Source organism: Grammomys surdaster, unplaced genomic scaffold, assembly GCF_004785775.1.
Source record: "Grammomys surdaster isolate TR1022 unplaced genomic scaffold, NIH_TR_1.0 125852, whole genome shotgun sequence".
In the NCBI taxonomy this organism is placed as follows: domain Eukaryota; kingdom Metazoa; phylum Chordata; class Mammalia; order Rodentia; family Muridae; genus Grammomys; species Grammomys surdaster.
In genome coordinates, this window is record NW_021620678.1 from 277217 (window position 1) to 295231 (window position 18015).

Genomic DNA, 18015 nt, shown 5'->3' on the forward strand with positions numbered 1-18015 from the left:
GTGTGTGTGTGTGTGTGTGTGTGTGTGTGTGTGTGTGTGTGTGTGTGATGACCTGGCTCTGGGGGCGTGGTCTGTAGGGCCCCTGCTCTGTGTGTGTGTGATGACCTGGCTCTGTTGCCTGGACTTCCTCGGCCTCCGCACATCCTGCCACCTCCCTACTGGCCTTTCCTGGCGTCAGCAGCCTCCCCTTCCCTGTTAGGGAGCAGAGGGATACTGGGGGAGGAGTTGAGGCAGTGTCCTGGCGTGGGGGGAGGTGGTTGCCTGGCTCAGTGGGGGCTTACCAGATGCTAAACTGGGTGCTTTCACAGTACCAGATTTAAAGTTGAGGGGCCATCCCCATTGGACAGTCGGGGAAACTGAGCGAAGGAATGAAGTATAGCCCTGGTGATACCGTTTGGCCTTGGTTAGGCCAGAATTTATGTCTCCGTCAGTCTCAGTTTGCTTTCTAGGGAGAGATAAGAAATGTACACAGTTGACACTCCCAGGAAGCACACCCTAAGCAAGGGTGCGTCTGCTAAGCGCCTCATGTATGCCTGAATCCTGAGTGAGGGGTGCCAGGAGGCAGGATAGTGCATCCCTGTTGGGGGGAGGAAGGCTTCCTGAGGGAGTTGTCCTCTGATTGTGGGACTTATCAGGTGGTGATGGGATGTGGAGGAAGGGGTGTGTAGATCAAGGCTGGCGGGCAACTTGGGGATGCCGAAAGCGTAGAGGAGGATCTGAGGAAGGACCAGACTGTGAGCAGTAGGGACGCACAAATGGTTTGGAGCAGGGAAGAGGCTTGTGGTCACTGTCCACAATGCTCACTGGGCTTCTTCTGGGCACCATTTACACTTGGATCTGGTTCAGGTCCTCCCAGCCTTCACATTCTGTTCATGTCTGCGCGCTCGCTCGCTCTCTCTCTCTCTCTCTCTCTCTCTCTCTCTCTCTCTCTCACACACACACACACACACACACACACACACAGAGAGAGAGAGAGAGAGAGAGAGAGAGAGCGCGCTCCTAGCTGAGCAAGTGTCACAGGGCTGGGCTGAATAAGAAAGGCTCAAGGAGCCAATGGATCCTGGTTGACCTAGAATCCAGAGCCTCTTTCTCACTTCGCCTTAGCCTGGCCGGACTGTGTTAAGGAGCCTCATTCTGCAGCCATTGCTGGGCATCAAATTATATACTTGTTCTGTTTGCATACAGTCTGTCTCCTAAGTAACTGGGGCCTTCAGGACTGCTTGGGACTCTGAGCCGCTGTCTCGTACCGCATCAGCCCACCTGGAGGGAAATGGAAAGTGTTTATGGCAGTCCCAATGCAGCAGGGGCCTCTGCAGGGAGTGGAGAGTGGGAGGTGGCTGGGGACAGCAGGTGAGGCAGGTGGTCCTGTCAGGTAAGATCTGAGGAGAAGCCTCAGAGATGCAGTTGAGCAGGTCTGAACGCATGAGTAGGGGCTTGCCTTGGTCAGCAGGGAGGGTGCCTATCACGTGTTTCGTGCTGAGGTCATGGCAGATATGAGGACTTAGAGGGAGGTGTCCTTGTGTGTTGGGGATCTGTGAGAACAGTGTGGTAGAATAGTCAGGGTCGGGGCAGACAGACAGGAGAGATTAAAGCATTTGATGACCCTATCAAAAGGGTCTCCTTGGCTGTCGGTGCTTAGAAGGGGCTGCAGCTAGGGCTGAGGTGACAGGCAGGCATGACCTGTGGTACTGGCTGGGGAGGAGGGTGTTCCTCACGCTGGTCTTGCTGGTGGAGAATGGTCCTCTGAGCCTGAGGAGCTGGGGAGGTGGTGGCCCTCTGGATGCAACTTGTCTGTTTTTTTTTTTTTCAATTGTGTGTGTGTGTGTGTGTGTGTGTGTGTGTGTCTGTCTGTCTGTCTGTCTGTGGATGCGCACTTCTGGAGGAAGCTAGAGGTTGGCTTTGGGTATGTCGTTCTTCACCGTATTTTTTTTTTTTAAATTTATTTATTTATTATATGTAAGTACACTGTAGCTGTCTTTAGACACCCATATGAGGGCACAAGATCTCATTGTAGATGGTTGTGAGCCACCATGTGGTTGCTGGGATTTGAACTCATGACCTCTAGAAGAGCAGTCAGTGCTCTTAACCGCTGAGCCATCTCACCAGCCCCTCTTCACCGTATTTTTAAAGACAGGGTCTCTCACTGCATGCGGAGCTTTCCAGTTTAGGTTGGCTGACATGTCCTGCGTCCATGTTCCCTCACTACGATTATAGGTGTGCACCACAGAGTCCAGCTTTTTATGTGGATGCTAGGGGTTCAAACTCAGGTCCCTGTGCTTGTGTGGCACAGGCTTCACTGAACCAACCACCCTGTGAGACCTCGTTCTTGTGAGATCTCGTAACCCTGCCCATAGGTTCCCCTCCCAGGAGGATTAAACACTCGCTTTGCTGGTCTTCTCTCCCTGAAGTTGCTAGCTAGGTCACACCAGACCTGACATGCCTTTGTTGTTACCGGTCTTGAGTCACCTGGCTGCTTTGACTATGGTACATTTTGTCCCCTTGGAAGACTGAGGCTGGGGCACAACCCATGATCCTTTGCCACATATGAACCAGAGCCTGGAGGGGGCCACACATGTCACAAAGGGAGCCGGTCGTTGCTATTGTATTGTATACACGTGGTGTTCAGCATTCTGCGTCCCTGTCTGTCATTGTGCCTGGTGGCCTCCTTTGGATCAGCCCCTTGCCAGCATTGGGCTCTTAGAGTCAGTGTGGGGTCAGGGGATCTGCCCCAAAGCACAGGAATGTATGGGAAGGAGGTAAACAGTATTCCTTCACAGCGTCTCCTGAGACCTGTTGTGGTTAGGCTTCTCCTCCAGGCCCTGAGGCTGTGTTTGTGGGAGGTCCATGTTGAAGGGAAGTGGAGCCAGATTTGGGTGGTCACTGTCTTCAGTCTTAGCTGGGGATCATCCTGGGCTGCCTTGTCACAGATGGGAGACGGTCTGACAGAAGAGAAAGCAAACAGGACGAACACAGCCTCAGGGTTTCCGGGCTGGGAACATACCCCCCACCTCCTCCCTCAGACAGATATACAGGATGAGGGAACGCCAACTATGGCTGGGGGCTCTCTCAACACACTTACTCTGCCTGAGAAAATTGGGGTTCTCTAGAGGAGAGCAGGCCCACAGAGATGGCCGGGTCAGGTGGCTCTGGTTCCCAGCTGCCACTGCCACCCTGCTACACTGTCCCACTGACTCTCTTCATGCAACCAGACACCTTGGCCTGGTGAGACTCACTTGATGCACAGTCTGATAGGTGGGCTCAGAGCCATGGCAACAGGTGGCCACCTCCTCCTCGCCAGCCTGTTTGGCCTGCCCTGTTCTCCCTGCCAGTGGGCAGAAGCCGAGGCTACTAAAGGATAAGAGACCTAGAGAGGAGAGGGCCCCAGCGGTCAGGGAGGGTCTGGCAGATGATGCCCTCCAGATGAGCAGGTCAGGAAAATGCCAGGATGAGCACCTGCGTGTAGGCCCGGGCAGAGCTATCTAGCTCACAGCCTCCCTGTGGAACATGCTGCAGCCGGGGGCTCCCAGACTTCAGGGCTATGCCTCCCTGGGTAGGACCTGCCAGGTAGGGCTTGCCAGGATGGAGGTGCTATGATCTGTCTAAGGAGGCGTAGGGGAAAGAGGCCCTAGAATATCTGACCTCAGCCTGGGCCTGGCTCAACCTTTCAGGGTTTCTAGGAGATGAGGGAAGGACAGGAATGGTGGCCTGGACAGAGCATTAGGTTGTGTTGTGCATGGCCCACCTAGATCTTATTGAAGAGGACCTGGACATTTGCTAGGCCGTTTCTCGGGGCTACCCTCTGGATTCCCTAGGGCTCTCTTTATAAGCAAAGTTCCTTTTGTCTCCCCTCTCCCATCTTGGGTGGGGCCGGGGAGCTTGGACATCTTGGATGGGGGTGGGGGTTAGCCACTCAGCCCCACCTCTTGGCTCTCAGAAGATGCTGGGGAAAGGTCCAGGGCTGTGAGTGACTGGAAGTGTGCTTGGTTCTGCTTGGTTTGGGGGGGGCAGTCCTCTGGGTCCTTTGCCTTCTTCATTGGTCTCCCAAGACCTCAGTGTCACAGGACTAGGGCAAGGTGACTGTCGAATTTCCTTCTAGCAGCCCAGGTGGCTGGCTTCCTTAACTGAGTCTGACCGTTTGCCTTCTCATCCACCTATAGCCTGATCTGCTCAACTTCAAGAAGGGATGGATGTCGATCTTGGATGAACCTGGAGAGGTAGGAGGCTGGAGGGGAGAGGTTGTCTTGGGCTGTTGCAGGACTTCTGTGGAGAGGCTCTCGGGGTGGGCAAACTGGTCCAATGTGAGGGTCAGTGAAAACCCTAATGGAGTCAAATTTCTGGTCCAGGGAAAGAGATGCCTGGCTTAGTGAATACTCAGGAGGGACAGGTTGCTGGCTGTAGGCTTCCCCATGAGTCCTAACGTGTAAGTCACAGGGTGGAGCCTCCCTGCCATGCATGCTCCAGGTCTTTAGCTATCATCAGGGGTACTTGGCTCTCCTTCCTCATGGCAATGCTGGTTAGGAATATGAGGGTCCGGGGTGAAGGCTTCATAGAAGCCTGAGTTGTACCAGCTTCCAGATAGTATAGAATAGGGCACAGAACACAGGCTGGACCTGTCGGTGGAACCAGAGCCTCAGTCGCCAGATCTGTGACATGGGTATGATGGAGAACAGAGTCACAGAGATCACTGCTTTGAGGAGCCGGAAGCCTCTACTCCCCGGGTTGATAAGTTCTGCTCATCACCCTCCATCCTTCTAGTCTGCTGTGGCTGTCTTTGGAAATCGCTGAGGCGGTGCTGTTCACTGGCTCTGCTCTTTCAGCTGCCAGGCAAGCCGGAGGCTGGGAGCTGAACTGGCTTTCTGCCTACTCTGCCTGCATGCGCCTGTGGCTCAGATCTGCATGCGGCCCGCATGCCGGGCAGGGCTCGGAGCCAAGGGGAATCGCATTGTGTTTCCTGCCCACGCGCTTTATTCCCTGCAGCCAGCGGCCTTCTGTCCCTGCTCGCCATCCCTTAGTGGCTGCTCTCCAGGCTCACACAAGGCCTGGAGCCCTGCCAGTGACCCCTTTCTGGCCTCCCTACCCAAAGTCCCTGGAGGGCAGAGGGATTATGGGCCCCACCCAAAACTGGCCGTTACTCATGCTCTTTCATAGGGTTTTGGAATGTCCAAACTGGAAGGGCCTTGGGAGGGCAGCCAGCCCAGCCCCTCATACAGACGGGAGTCAGGTCCACAAGAGTGAGCTCTCTTTCAGGCTGAGTGATACCCTGGGCAGCCCAGGCCTAGAACTTGGTACCTTGGGCCCTCAGAGCTCCATCCTGCTTTTAGTGACAGAGTAGGCCTAGAGGGCCAAGAAACCATTTCCCATAGAAGCCACTTCACTTTGCAGAGACAGTTGAGTTCCCAAGTGGTACCTTAGTCCACTCCAGGAGCAAGATTGTTCTCAGTGGCTGGTGTCTTCACTGTCCTCAGGATCCTATGCCACATGCCATGAGAGACACATGGGGGACAGATAATCTCCAACCGGACCCAAAATCCAGTGTACAGTCAGAACACTGAAGACTGGGGATGTGGTGACCCTTGCTGAAGGGCACATGGCAAGGCAACATTCATACTCTGGGTGTTTGGTGCTAAAACCTGTTTCTCAGGGGAGACACCTGGGAAGAAGTAGAAAGCCTCACCCTCAAATGCTAGAAACTGTATCATGTCCCTAAGGAATAAAAATAGGAAACAGCCTAGACAAGGTTGTGGTGTTGGGGGAGCCCCAGGAGGGCTGCACTGGGAGACACTGATCCTAGCATTGGGCTGATGGCAGCTGGAATCCCAGTAAAATGGTCAGAGGGCGTCTGAGGTGCACCTGGGATACTCGGCTGCCTGTCCCTTTCCCATAGGCTTCTCAGCCTAAGAGAGGTACTGCAGAGTCGCAGACTGCAGAGTCACAGATGTGAGGGCTAACCAAGGCATTCCCACACTGGAAAATGTGTGTAACCAGCCGGCAGCACAGACGGGGAAGCAGCACTCAGTCGCCTGCCACAAGCCTCTTTCTTTTTTTTTTTTTTTTTTTTGGTTTTTCGAGACAGGGTTTCTCTGTGTAGCCCTGGCTGTCCTGGAACTCACTCTGTAGACCAGGCTAGCCTCGAACTCAGAAATCCGCCTGCCTCTGCCTCCCAAGTGCTGGGATTAAAGGCGTGCGCCACCAACGCCCGGCTTACAAGCCTCTTTCTAGTCCTTCTGTCTGAGAGGCCTTTGTCCTTGACCCTGTGTCAGGCCAACAGGCATGTGGAGAGATCTGGCCTCTTGCGGAGGTCTGGTCCCACTTAGTCACTGTCCCTGTAGGCATTTCACCTCACAGAGCCTGTCCCTTCCCCGTCCGCACTGGAGGAAGGCACGTGCTGTGCTGGGCTCTGATGTCTTGAGAGGTCCGGAATGGGCTGTGACTACTTCAGCTGATGAATGGTTGGTGGCCTATCAAGCAAGATGTTGGCCTCGACCCCAAGCCTCACATAATCCAGGCATGATGGCCCATACCTGTAATTCTAATGCCCGGGAGGCTGAAGGCCGGAGGATCAGGAGGAGTTCAGGGTAGAGGCAGCAAGACGGGTTAGCCGCTAAAGTGCTTGCCAATGGCAAGCATGGTGACCTGAGTTGATTCCTAGAATCTAAGAAGGGTAAAGGTGAAGGGAAGAGAACGGTCTCCACAGAGTTGTCCTCTGACCCACATGTGCCCTGCTGCACATGTACCCATCCACACGTGCGCACACACACACACGTACTACCACATGTACCCATACTACCACATGTACCATCCACACACTCTAACACACACACACTACCACACATGTACCATCCACACGCTCTGACATACGAGCACTGCTGCACACATACCCACCCTCAACCTGACCATCCTGGCTCCCTCACAAGCTGAAAGCCAGCCTGAGCTACATGCAACCCTGTCTCAAAACAAACAAACAAACAAACAAACAAAAAGCCTACAAAAACAGTAGCATGGGGTTGCCAGCCAGCCAGAGAAAGGCTGTACATGGGGCCACAGAAGGCCTAGTTACTGAGGAAGGGCCAATCCGTGTCATAGCTTCCGTCTGCTCGGCTTCAGGTCTGATCTGCCCTTCACACCCCTCAGCTGTAAGAACGGGAGTAAAGGATGGACAAGCACAACACAGGCTCCCTCCTTTCCCGAACCTTTCCCTCACTGTCTCCTCTCTTACAGTGGAAAAAGCATTGGTTTGTGCTGACGGACTCAAGCCTCAAGTATTACAGAGACTCCACGGCTGAGGAGGTGAGGTGCCTGAGTGGGCGGGCCCCGGGAAGGGCCGGCAGGCGTGGGTGGGGCCCGTGGAGTGGGAAGCCATGGTGGATCTCCTTGCTCTAGGCAGATGAGCTGGATGGTGAAATCGACCTGCGATCCTGCACAGACGTCACGGAGTACGCCGTCCAGCGCAACTATGGCTTCCAGATCCATGTGAGGCTGCGTGCGGATCTGGGAGGCGGAGGGTGTAACCCGAGGCCCTGGGCAGGTGGTGGCCTGACTCACTCACTCACTCTCAGGCTACCCTCTGCCAGTCAGCAGTTCTGATGCCCATACTTAACATGCCTAGAGAGTCCCAGAGTGAAGCACTTTACACAGGCTGGCAGAGGGTGTCTGTCACACCCTCCACACACTGGACCCTATACACCCTCCTGGGAGGGAGGGACCACCTCCACAGGGGAGGGAACACAGGACTGGCCACGTGGCGAGCTACATGTCAGATGTCCTTGCAGACCAAGGATGCCGTTTATACCTTGTCGGCCATGACCTCGGGCATCCGGCGGAACTGGATTGAGGCTCTCAGGAAGACTGTCCGACCAACTTCAGCCCCAGATGTCACCAAGTATGTGTTGGGCTCAGCTGGGACCGTGGTGGGGGATGATGATGATGTGTCCCTGAATGGGGTTCTGTGTACTTGCCTGAGGGCCTGTGGATATACCTTCTGGGGCCTCAGTTAATCTAGTAACAAATTTCGGAAAGAGCACCACATGCCCTGGGCCATCCAGAGATCCATTGAGAACTGAGGGTTTGACCCAGTGTCTCATGCCGTCCTACATTCTGACAGCCGGCAGGGCTCCTGGTGATGTACAGAGGAGACTTGAGAGGCTCTTCTGCCTGCTAGCTTGGCCTCGTCCCACGGTTGCCTCCATTAAAGGGGTGCAAGCATGAGTCCCCAAACCTGACTAGACTTTGACCATTCAGGCGAGGGCCAGAGGCTTTCGTATCTGTGTCTCAGAGTCCTCACTGTCCTGTTCGCTGTTGTGTCTGCACTCACTCACGTAGGCATGTGTCCAGGGCCCTTGGTGAATTCTGCAGAACTGCACTGTTGGGCTGTTGTCCAGTCTGCAGACTAGAGTGCTCTGCAAGGTTGGCCCAGAGGTGTGCAGTGCAGGCCTTGTGTGCAGCCCAGCAGCTCGGTCATCAGGTCAGAGGGCACAGCTGAACTGCAGAGAAGGCCCTGTAGAGGGAGTTGCTTCTACCTGCCCCCTAGAATGTAGTCACATGATCACATTGCTTCAGGGGGTGCTGGGAAATATAGTTTGGAGCTGACTGACCGTGAACGCAGCCGACCTGCCAGTCACTCAACATCTGAACAACACGAGTGCTGTTCACTCAGGTTTCAGTGTGTCCCCTTGTCTGCAGTGCCTACACTGAGCCCCTAAACCCAGGGCCTGACCTTACGTATTTTTAAGGTTTCTTTTGTTTTGTGTGTCTGTGTGTCTGCCTGCCTGTGTATGTCTGTCTGTGTATGTGTTACCTGTGTATATATCTGTGCACCATGTGGATGTGGTGTCCGTGGAGGTCAGAAGAGGGCATCAGATCCCCTGAGTTGTGAACGGCCATTCGAGTGTTGGGAACCAAACCCAGATCCTCTGCAAGAGTAGCCAGTGCTCCTAACTGCTGAGCCATCGCTTCAGCTCTTTGTGCAACTGTTGTTGTTACTGTTGTTTTATGGCATTCCTAACACATGCACCAGCATTTGCAAAGGATCTCCCGTTTGCTTTGCACGCTGAGCCCCACATCCATGCCATATGAGGCATTGCTGTCCCTCGTTCCTCATACAGTGACTGGGACTACAGGAGGGAATCCGCTGGCAGATGATCTTGCTAGGGTCTCCCCAGCACCTGATAATAAGGAGGTGTGAATTCTCAACCTCTAGGCTGGACTGCTTGCTCACGGGGGTCCGTGTCCAGCCCCTGGTCCTGGGGCCTGACTTAGAGCTCCTACAAGACTGAGTGGACAGAGATCCCCTCCTGACGAGCCTCTGCTGATGTCCTAGGCTCTCAGAATGCAATAAGGAAAACACGCTACACGGCTATGGCACCCAGAAGAGCTCCCTGAAGATAGGGGAGCAGCGGACAGGCTCTGAGGTTATCGGCCGGGGTGGTCCTCGGAAGGTGGATGGACCGCGGCAGTCACTGGACTACGTGGAGCTCTCCCCCTTAACGCCGAGCTCCCCACAGCGCATGCGCACTCTGTCCCGCTCCACTCCTGAGCGCCCAACCAAACAGGAGGATCTGGAGCGGGACCTGGCACAACGCTCTGAGGAAAGACGCAAGTGGTTCGAGTCCACGGACAGCAGGACCCCAGAGACGCCAAGTGGTGATGGGTCTCGAAGGGGCCTGGGTGCCCCCCTGACTGATGACCAGCAGAGCAGGCTCAGTGAGGAGATTGAGAAGAAGTGGCAGGAATTGGAAAAGCTGCCCCTGCGGGAGAACAAGCGAGTGCCGCTCACTGCCCTGCTCAACCAAGGCCACAGCGACCGCCGGGGACCTACAAGTGACAGCCATGAGGCCCTGGAGAAGGAGGTAGGGTTCTCTCCCCAGCTCCTGTCTGTATCTCTGGGCATGACCTGACATTGGCCCTGCAGCCCTACAGCGACAAGGAGCTTACCGTTTCTTTGACCTGCCAGCTGGCACCTCAGGCTCCTCACAGGGCCTGACTCTTTGCCTGACTCTGCATTGCCTTTGTTTTGCCCCTAAGTTCAGAGAAGAGACATGAGGCGGGGTGAAGAACAGGCCGTGTGCTGTGGTGCTGTGACATCCTGAGCCGTGTTAGGTGCCTCTTTGCCCTCCTTGATATCTGATCTGCTAGGTCCCACTACAGTTTTCACCTGTAGGAAGTGAGGCACAGGGATGTCACCCCATTCCCTTCATGGGATGATAGATACGACAGTGTGCTGTCCCCAGCCTTGTCTTTTCTCTCTGGGCCAAAGCTCCCCCGGGTCATTGACCTAGCTATCCTGGCCCCAGACACAAAGTCCTTTGTCGTTACCTCTCAGGTTTGCTGCCCTTCTCCAAACCAGAGCTGTTACTACACAACCCAGGGAACCTGGGCTTGTAGTCTACGGAGCTGCGGGCTCCTCCCACCCACGCCCTTCCCCGTTTCAGGACACCCACTGATCTGGGCTTCCTGTGTCCTAGGTCCAATCTCTCCGTGCCCAGCTGGAGGCTTGGCGTCTCAGAGGGGAAGCTCCTCAAAATACACCCAGACTCCAGGAGGACAGCCATATCCCTCCGGGCTACATCTCACAGGTAAGGCTGAAGACTTGCTCCGTACTGCTCTGTGGGGTGGGGGCAGGTGTCTGGTTGCTGTGTTGCCAGGAGTGCCTACATTTGGGGAACCCTCTCTGTGTGTGAGAATCGTGCCAGGCATTTGCTACACATCATGTTGTTTAATCTCCCCACAGCTGGTGGGCATGATCACTGTGCCCATTTTACAGACAAGGCCACTGAGCTCTGAGAGGGTATGTGACCTGCCCGAGGTTCCCCAGCCTGCAGGTGTCAGAGGTGGGATTTGAGAATGGGTCGAGCTGACTGCAGAGCCTGTGTGTGAGTCCCCGTGTGACTAGTCTGCACTTGGGCCTCTTCCTCGCCTCCCTGTGGGGAAGTGGGGACCCAGTGGTCCTGGGACTCACTCTCCTACACTGGGAGAGGCTTCCCCTGCCTACCGAGGAGGTCTGTGGGACTTGGGAGCCTCCCGTTTGTTCTCAGGAGTTTGTCTGAGACAGCAGTTCTCAAGGGAGGGTGACTTTCTCCCTCTAGGGCCACCTTGTCTGCCTCTGGGAAATGACTTTGTCCCCTGGGGACATTGGTCTCTGTCTGGGAATGATTTTAATGTTCACAACTGGATAACTAGCTCACCAGAAAAAACAAAAAAACCAACTGTGTGTATGTGTGCTTCTATTTATTATAACTTATAAAAGGTTGTTTAGTATATGAGGTACAAATAAAGCATACAACCCTTTTTATTGTGAATTCCACAGAGAAATGGATTCTTCTCGGACTGCTTTAATGATTTCTTCATATTCTTGTGGCCACAGCTGATTACCGAGCACGGGCAGTTCTCATATGTGCATTAGCTGATATTTTTATACTAATGAGTAACTTCTGAAGATCAACACTGTAAACAAATTATTTTCTGACCTGACAGCCTTCTGTTGAGATCGAGAACATTCTTGTCAGAATACTTCACCTTTTTTTTGTTTTGCAAATGTAGTTCTAGACTTGACACAGTGAGAGGCTCCGTTTGCATTCCTAGCAAGTTCTCCTCACTTCCAGACAATGTGGAAGATAATAAACTGAGTCCCTGTATGTGACATGGAACAGTTCCCATGGTATGAGCCTCCCCGTGCCATTGGCCAGCACTGCTGGGTAGGGCTTCTGCCATCTGGTGCAGTAGCCATCAGCAAAGCCAGGGCTACACACAATAGAGACGCTTTGGAGTTGTGGGACGGACGTGTTTTGAGCATCAGCCGTGATGTCTCTGTCTTTTGTGTTGCTGTGATAAAGTGCCTTAAGGGAGAGAGGGTTTATTTGGGCTCAAGGTCCATGGTAGGAGGAAGGCACACAACAGGCATCTGAGGTAGCTGTCCCACCGCACCCATAACCAGGAGATAGACAGAGAGGAAAGCGCTCAGCTACTCTTTCACTCTTCCATGCAGAATGGGATCCTCCGGGGTGCAGGGCATGATGGGACGTCTCTCCTGTATCTCAGTTAAACTACAGAAGACAGTTCCTCACAGGCATGGCCAGAGGCTAGCCATAAATAATTTCTCACAGGTGTGTCTGGAGGCTTGTTGCCTACGTGATTCCCCAGTCCGTCTAGTTGATAATTAACGCTGCTGCATTTAATTTTTTTTAAAGTAGTTTTTCTTAATGGCAGAGTCACAGTTCTGAGTAATTGGAGAGTCAGCTGTCTATAGTCTACACCATGCATTCCAGTGCCAGGAAGAAAAAAGAATGCCGGGACGGGAGGAGGGTGTTGGAAAGTCCCCTAAGGGTCACATGCTGAGCTCCTGGTGACAGGTGGGTGGGGCTATTGCTATGGCAGAAGGTAGAAGGTCAGTTGGCGCCGCAAGAGAACCTCTAAGAACAGGCTGGAGTCAGTATCCTGCAGATGTTGGGAGTCTCCAGTGATGCACAGGGAGATCTTGGAGTGCAGTGGACAAGAAGAGGACAAGGCCCAAGCTTGAGGAGCTAGGACAAGGCTGACTGGGAACAGATTGGCAGACGTCTGAAGGAAGATTTTGGGCCCTGGTAACTGGGGTCTGGGAGGGCAGGGAGCCCTGGTGGTTTTGGGACTGGGCCACCTCATTAGCGAGGGCTGGCTGCTGCTGAGTTGTGGGGGTGGGCTGGGGTGGGGGTGGGTAGCTGAAGGAGCAAAAGTTTGGGCGACTGGTGAGGAAGCCATCCTGGGGTTACCTGGGCTAAGGGAGGGTGGAAATGGCCCAGTGTTGTCAGGTCCTGTCATGGGCGAGCCCACCATGCAGGGTGCGCTCCAGCCTGGGGTCACTGAGTGGAACTTGGAGATCCTCTGGAAGGGTCCGTTCGCCGGGATCAGAGCAGCTCTGCGTGTTCACTTTTCTGTTAGAACCGGCTTTCAATTTCACTTAAGAAAAAGCTTATTTCACTGAAATGTTAGAGGCACCACAGTAGCTCCAAAGCCACCGTAAGGAGATGGAGGCCCAGAAGTTTGGTATGACCTTTGAGCTATAGGCAGACTTGGAGTCCTTGCTTTCTGGTCCTCTTCTGCCACACTGGGCACTTCGAAAGCTGCCAGCGCTCCATCTTAGTAAGTTGGCGTAGGCTCAGGGCAGGTGGGACCAGGGTGCTAAGAGAGGAGGCAGAAATACCCAGAAACAGTGAAGGCTGGGACAGCAGGCACTGGAGAGAAGAAAAACCTTATAAGTCACATGTCCCTCAGGCACAGGAGGGGTGACCACTGGGAAGCAATCCCCCAGCCTGTTCTCTCAGGCTGAATGGGTGGCCCTCTTGCATGGATGAAGGGCTCAACCTGCAAAACCGCTGTGCAGGGAGCAGGGCCTTCGGCACTGGGCCTACTGCGGCTAAGGTAGTGGGCCACCAGGACTTCCTCCTCTGTCTTGATGTCATGGCAGAGAGGTGGCCAGTGTCACTAAGGAAGCAGGTCACTGTTGACGCCTGGCTGGCCCTCACCCCCTTGTTGGCAAGCTCTCCACAGATCTGGAGTACTGTACCTAGCAGCCCTTGTGAGGCCTCTGTGAGGGAGGCTGAAGTTCACAGGGGAGCACGGTGGAGCGAGGTCAGCCCACCTCTACTCCTTAGATGGCCTGGTCTATAAGGGGACAGGCCGAGGACAGGAGCAAAGGCCCATCAGGACAAGTGGTCCCCTCCCCCCCACACACACACACTCAGAACATCTGGATCCAGCCCTTCCCCTCAACAAGCCTGCTGTGGTCTCGGGAGTAGCTGCCTGAGAAGTGGTTGGAGGTCTTGGGGGAAACTGTTCCTTTATGTGTGTTTCCGTGTTGTGGCTTCTTCCCTGGCCCTGCCCTTTTTAGTGACCTTACATGTGCTTCTCTTTTTTCTTTCTCTGTGCATGTGGTGTGTTCATATGTGTGATTGTGTGTACTCATGTGTGTATGCAGATGGAAGCCAGAAGTTAGTTTTCTTATTGTTTGGTTGGTTGGTTTTGGTATTGTTTTTTTCAGACAGTGGCTCTGTGTAGCCCTGGCTGCCCTACAGTGCACCTGAGGGCTAGGATTAAAGGCATGTACCACCACATCAGGCCTCTTTATTTTATGTATGGGAAAGTGTACATGTCCATGTGTGTGCATGTGTGAGCATGCGCATGCGTGTGTGTGTGTGTGTGTGTGTGTGTGTGTGTGTGTGTGTACACATGCATGTGAGTGTATATCTTCTACATGTGGACACCCATCAAGGTCAGAGAAGAGCTCCAGATCCCCTGGAACTCAACAGGGGGTTAAGCCAAGGACTTGAGTGCTGAGACACTCTCTGGCATCCTCTCCTTTTTTCTTTTGGGGACCTAGTTTCACTCTGTAACCTTGGCTGGCCTGCAGCTTGGCATGTAGACAGACTAGCCTCAAACTCACAGAGACCCATCTGCCTCTGTCTCCCAAGTACTGGGATTAAAGCTGTGCACCACCGTGCTGACTACACCTTAGATTCTCAGGCAGGGTCTCTCACCGAAGCTAGAGCTTGCTGTGAGCTGGGAATCTACCTGTTTTAGACCCAGTAGCATTGTGGTTACCTCTGTATTTTTATGTGGCTGCTAGGACTCTGAACTCAGGTCCTTAGCCACAGAAAGTAGTTTATCCAATAGATAAACCATTTTTTTAATCATACAAAAAACATGCCTTTAATCTCAGGTCTTGGGAGACATAGACAGAAGTGGGCAGATCTCTATGAGTTCAAGGCTAGCCTGGTCTACATATTGAGCTTCAGGGTAGCCAGAGATACATACTGAGACCCTGATTTAAAAAAAAAAAAAAACAAGAAATTAATAAAATAAATAAATTATATAAGAACCACATTTAGTTTTTGGGGTTTTTTTTGTTTTGTTTTTGTTTTTAGTTTTTCAAGGTAGGGTTTTTTTGTGTGTAGCTCTGGCTCTCCTGGATAAAGTTCTCTGTGGACCAGGCTGGCCTTGAATTCACAGAGATCTACCTGCCTCTGCCTCCCTGAGTTTGAGTCCTGAGATTATAGGCATGGTAGTGCAGAATCCCAGCCTTTGGGAAGCTAGAGCAGGATCCTAAAGTCAAGGCCAGCCTAGCTAGAGGCTAAGGGCTTTAAAAACCCTGTCTTTAAAAAGACACAACAGAAATCACCTGATGAGTTGGGGTTATAGTTCAGTAGCAGTCACCTTGCATGCTCAGATCTCTGGATTCCATTGCAAAATGTATCTAAATTAAAAGGTCAGAAATGAGCCCACGAGAGCCCCGGAGATGGCTCAGTGGGTAAAGTTACTTGCCTCCATGCCTGGTGACCTGAGTTCTGTCCCAGGAACCCCCATAACGAATAGAGAACTTTTGACTTCCGTATGTGCATTGTGGCCTGCACATGCCCCACCTCTAAAAGCAACGTAAAAAGCAGTGAGCTCCTAATGCTTGCCCCCAGCCCTGTGCCTGCCTCGCCCACCATTGCTTTGTCTGGATCAGCATCCTGTGGCTAAGGGGACCAGCTGTGTCAATGACAGAGTTGCTGAAGTCCAGCACAGGCTGGGGAGTGGGGGTGGGGGCCTGGACCACACTTTTTTGGTAGGCTGCAGGTGGGAGGGATCGTTGGATCCTTGTCTTTGCCACACCTGCCTTCCCTGCTCACACTCCCTTCCTTCCTTTCATGGCCTTTGACTCACAGTGACAGCTGGGTCACTGTCACTCTCTGCCCTTCTCTCCTGGTCAGATCTCTAGATTCTTGTCCTGTGTCTTCCTCAGGCCTCCTGACTGCCTAGAACAGCCTTCTGCTTCTAGGGCCAGCTGGTTGGAAGCCCTAGTTCCTTTGCTTGTGGAGTGAGACGGTCCCAGGTCATATATGGAGATCTTTGGAGGGATGCTGTTCTGTGGGCCACAATAGCCTTCCAGTGTTTTCTGTGTTCCTGCATAGCTAGACTAGGGCAGGCAGTGACCTGTTTTGCACCCGTGAGTATTGTCAGGAGTCAGCTTTCATTCCACAGTAGTCCACGTGGCACCCCTGTCCTCCGACAGCTGCCTGTTGTCCTTTGCAGGTTTAGACCCCGTTACTGAAGCTGGGGTCTCCTACTGAGCATGTAGGTCACCTCAGTTTTCATATCCCCAGTCTGTTGTAGGAACCCTCCGTCCCCACACTGTGGGGTGTTCCTAGGAGTGAACCTGCCCAAGCAAGGGCTAGAGTTGCAAAAATGCACTGATGTCTGAAATCCCAAGCACTCAGGAGGCTGAGGCAAGAATGCTGAGAGTTCAAGGCCAGCCTGGCAACATAACCAAACCCTATCTCAAAAAGATGATGATGGCCAGGTGGTGGTGGCGCACACCTTTAATCCCAGCACTCGGGAGGCAGAGACAGGTGGATCTGTGATATCCTGGACAGCCTGGGCTAGACAGAGAAACCCTGCCTCAAAAAAACAATAGATGGATGGATGGACGGACAGACAGACGGTGATGACATCATGCTGCCCATTCACATTGGTCACAGTAGATGTGGGTCTAACTGCTTACTATCTTACTTACAAAACCATCTGCATGCTGTCAACAGTTCCAGCTCATTTTACTAAGCCCATGCCACGTGAATAACCCTGGCCTATACCCCAGACCTAAGCTGGGTCAGGTGTCTAGTGTCACCAGGCTATTATGTTCCTGAAGAACCAGGACCTGGGGAGGCAGGGCAGAGGCTGCCCAGAGCCAGAACTAGGAAAGGTGTTTAAGATGGGCTGTGTGGGAAAGCGAACGACCCAGGAGAGTGTTGCAGGCAGAGGAATAGCCTTGGTTTCTAAATTGTTGTTATCCAGGGGGTGGGTGGACATGCATGCCAGAGCATGCATGCGGAACTCAGAGACAGCTTTGTGGAGTCAGTTCTCTCCTTCCATTCTTGAGCGTGCTCTGGGGGTTGACCTGCAGGCTTATACCTGATAAGCCCTTTCACTATCCCAAGAGCTGGTTTCAAAGCTATGAGGTTGCTTGGCAGTGCCAGGCCAGGCAGAGTCAGGGCTTCGGGAGCCAGACCTAGTTCGCTACAGGGCTTGAAGCCGAAGAGGGGCTGGTGAAATCTGTGACTGAGGAGAGGTGGGTGGAGGAGGGAGCAGGTATGGAATCATGGTGCAGCATTTCAGAGCATGGTAATGAGCCTGGCTCCAGACCAGCCTACAGGGGGTGCAGCCTCATGACCTCCCTGGCCTCTGGCCCACAGGAAGCCTGTGAGCGCAGCCTGGCAGAGATGGAGTCCTCACACCAGCAGGTGATGGAGCAGCTGCAGCGGCACCACGAGAGAGAGCTGCAGAGGCTGCAGGAGGAGAAGGAGTGGCTACTGGCTGAGGAGACAGCGGCCACAGCCTCAGGTGAGGACCCAGGACGTACCTGGGTGGCGCCTGGTGCCTCCACTTTCCAACTGGGAAGCCCCTAAGTAAGGACATGTGGGAAGGAACCAGTGGCAGTTTGGAAGCCCCAGAAGTACTCTGTGGTCCAGTTTGCAGAGGGGAGAGTGTAGCAGTAAAAGACTACCCTTCCTCCCATGGGTTGTGACTTCTCTTCCATTGGTTCTATAGACATTGAGAAGGCAGGGACACCTCAAGCCACATATGACCTCCATGCTAGGAGAGACACTGATCAACCACACACTGTTCTGGTAGAATGTCACCTACCTAGCTACTGGGGTCAGACCCTGGGATGCTTGAGGAGTTGTGGTGAGCCTTGCTGTAGCCTGGTATATACCTCTCTGTGCCCCACACATTCAGAGCACTCTGAGTGTTTATGGTGTTCAGTGAGTGAGGAAGCTGGACCTCCGAGAGGCTAATGACCTGTTCCAGATGGCACAGCTTGGAAATGGCGGAGGTGGGCTTTGAGCCTGGAGCAGACAGTCTGATTACAAAGCTAGACTCTGAACCGCCTCACTTTTCCCAAGCCAGAAACAGGAAACACCCGAGACAGACAAACTACTTCCTCCTCCTCTGTCCAGTGCACACCTGCTGTGTGTGCCTGGAACATCCTGGGCAGCCCCTCAGGTCATG

General features: G+C 53.5%; 1 protein-coding gene across 3 annotated transcripts in view; it reads left to right on the forward strand.

Moving 5' to 3' along the window:
* Positions 1–18015, forward strand: part of Triobp (TRIO and F-actin binding protein) — a 55718-nt gene that overhangs the window by 32514 nt on the left and 5189 nt on the right. For 2 of the 3 annotated variants that reach the window (XM_028789972.1, XM_028789973.1), the window contains 7 exons: positions 4158–4214; positions 7219–7287; positions 7381–7470; positions 7770–7879; positions 9317–9845; positions 10461–10571; positions 17199–17346. In XM_028789972.1, the coding sequence (XP_028645805.1) occupies positions 4158–4214; positions 7219–7287; positions 7381–7470; positions 7770–7879; positions 9317–9845; positions 10461–10571; positions 17199–17346 (1114 nt within the window). Of the gene's footprint in view, positions 1–4157; positions 4215–7218; positions 7288–7380; positions 7471–7769; positions 7880–9316; positions 9846–10460; positions 10572–10726; positions 11454–17198; positions 17347–18015 lie in introns of those variants that run through there. The other variant, XM_028789974.1, reaches the window with a different exon arrangement.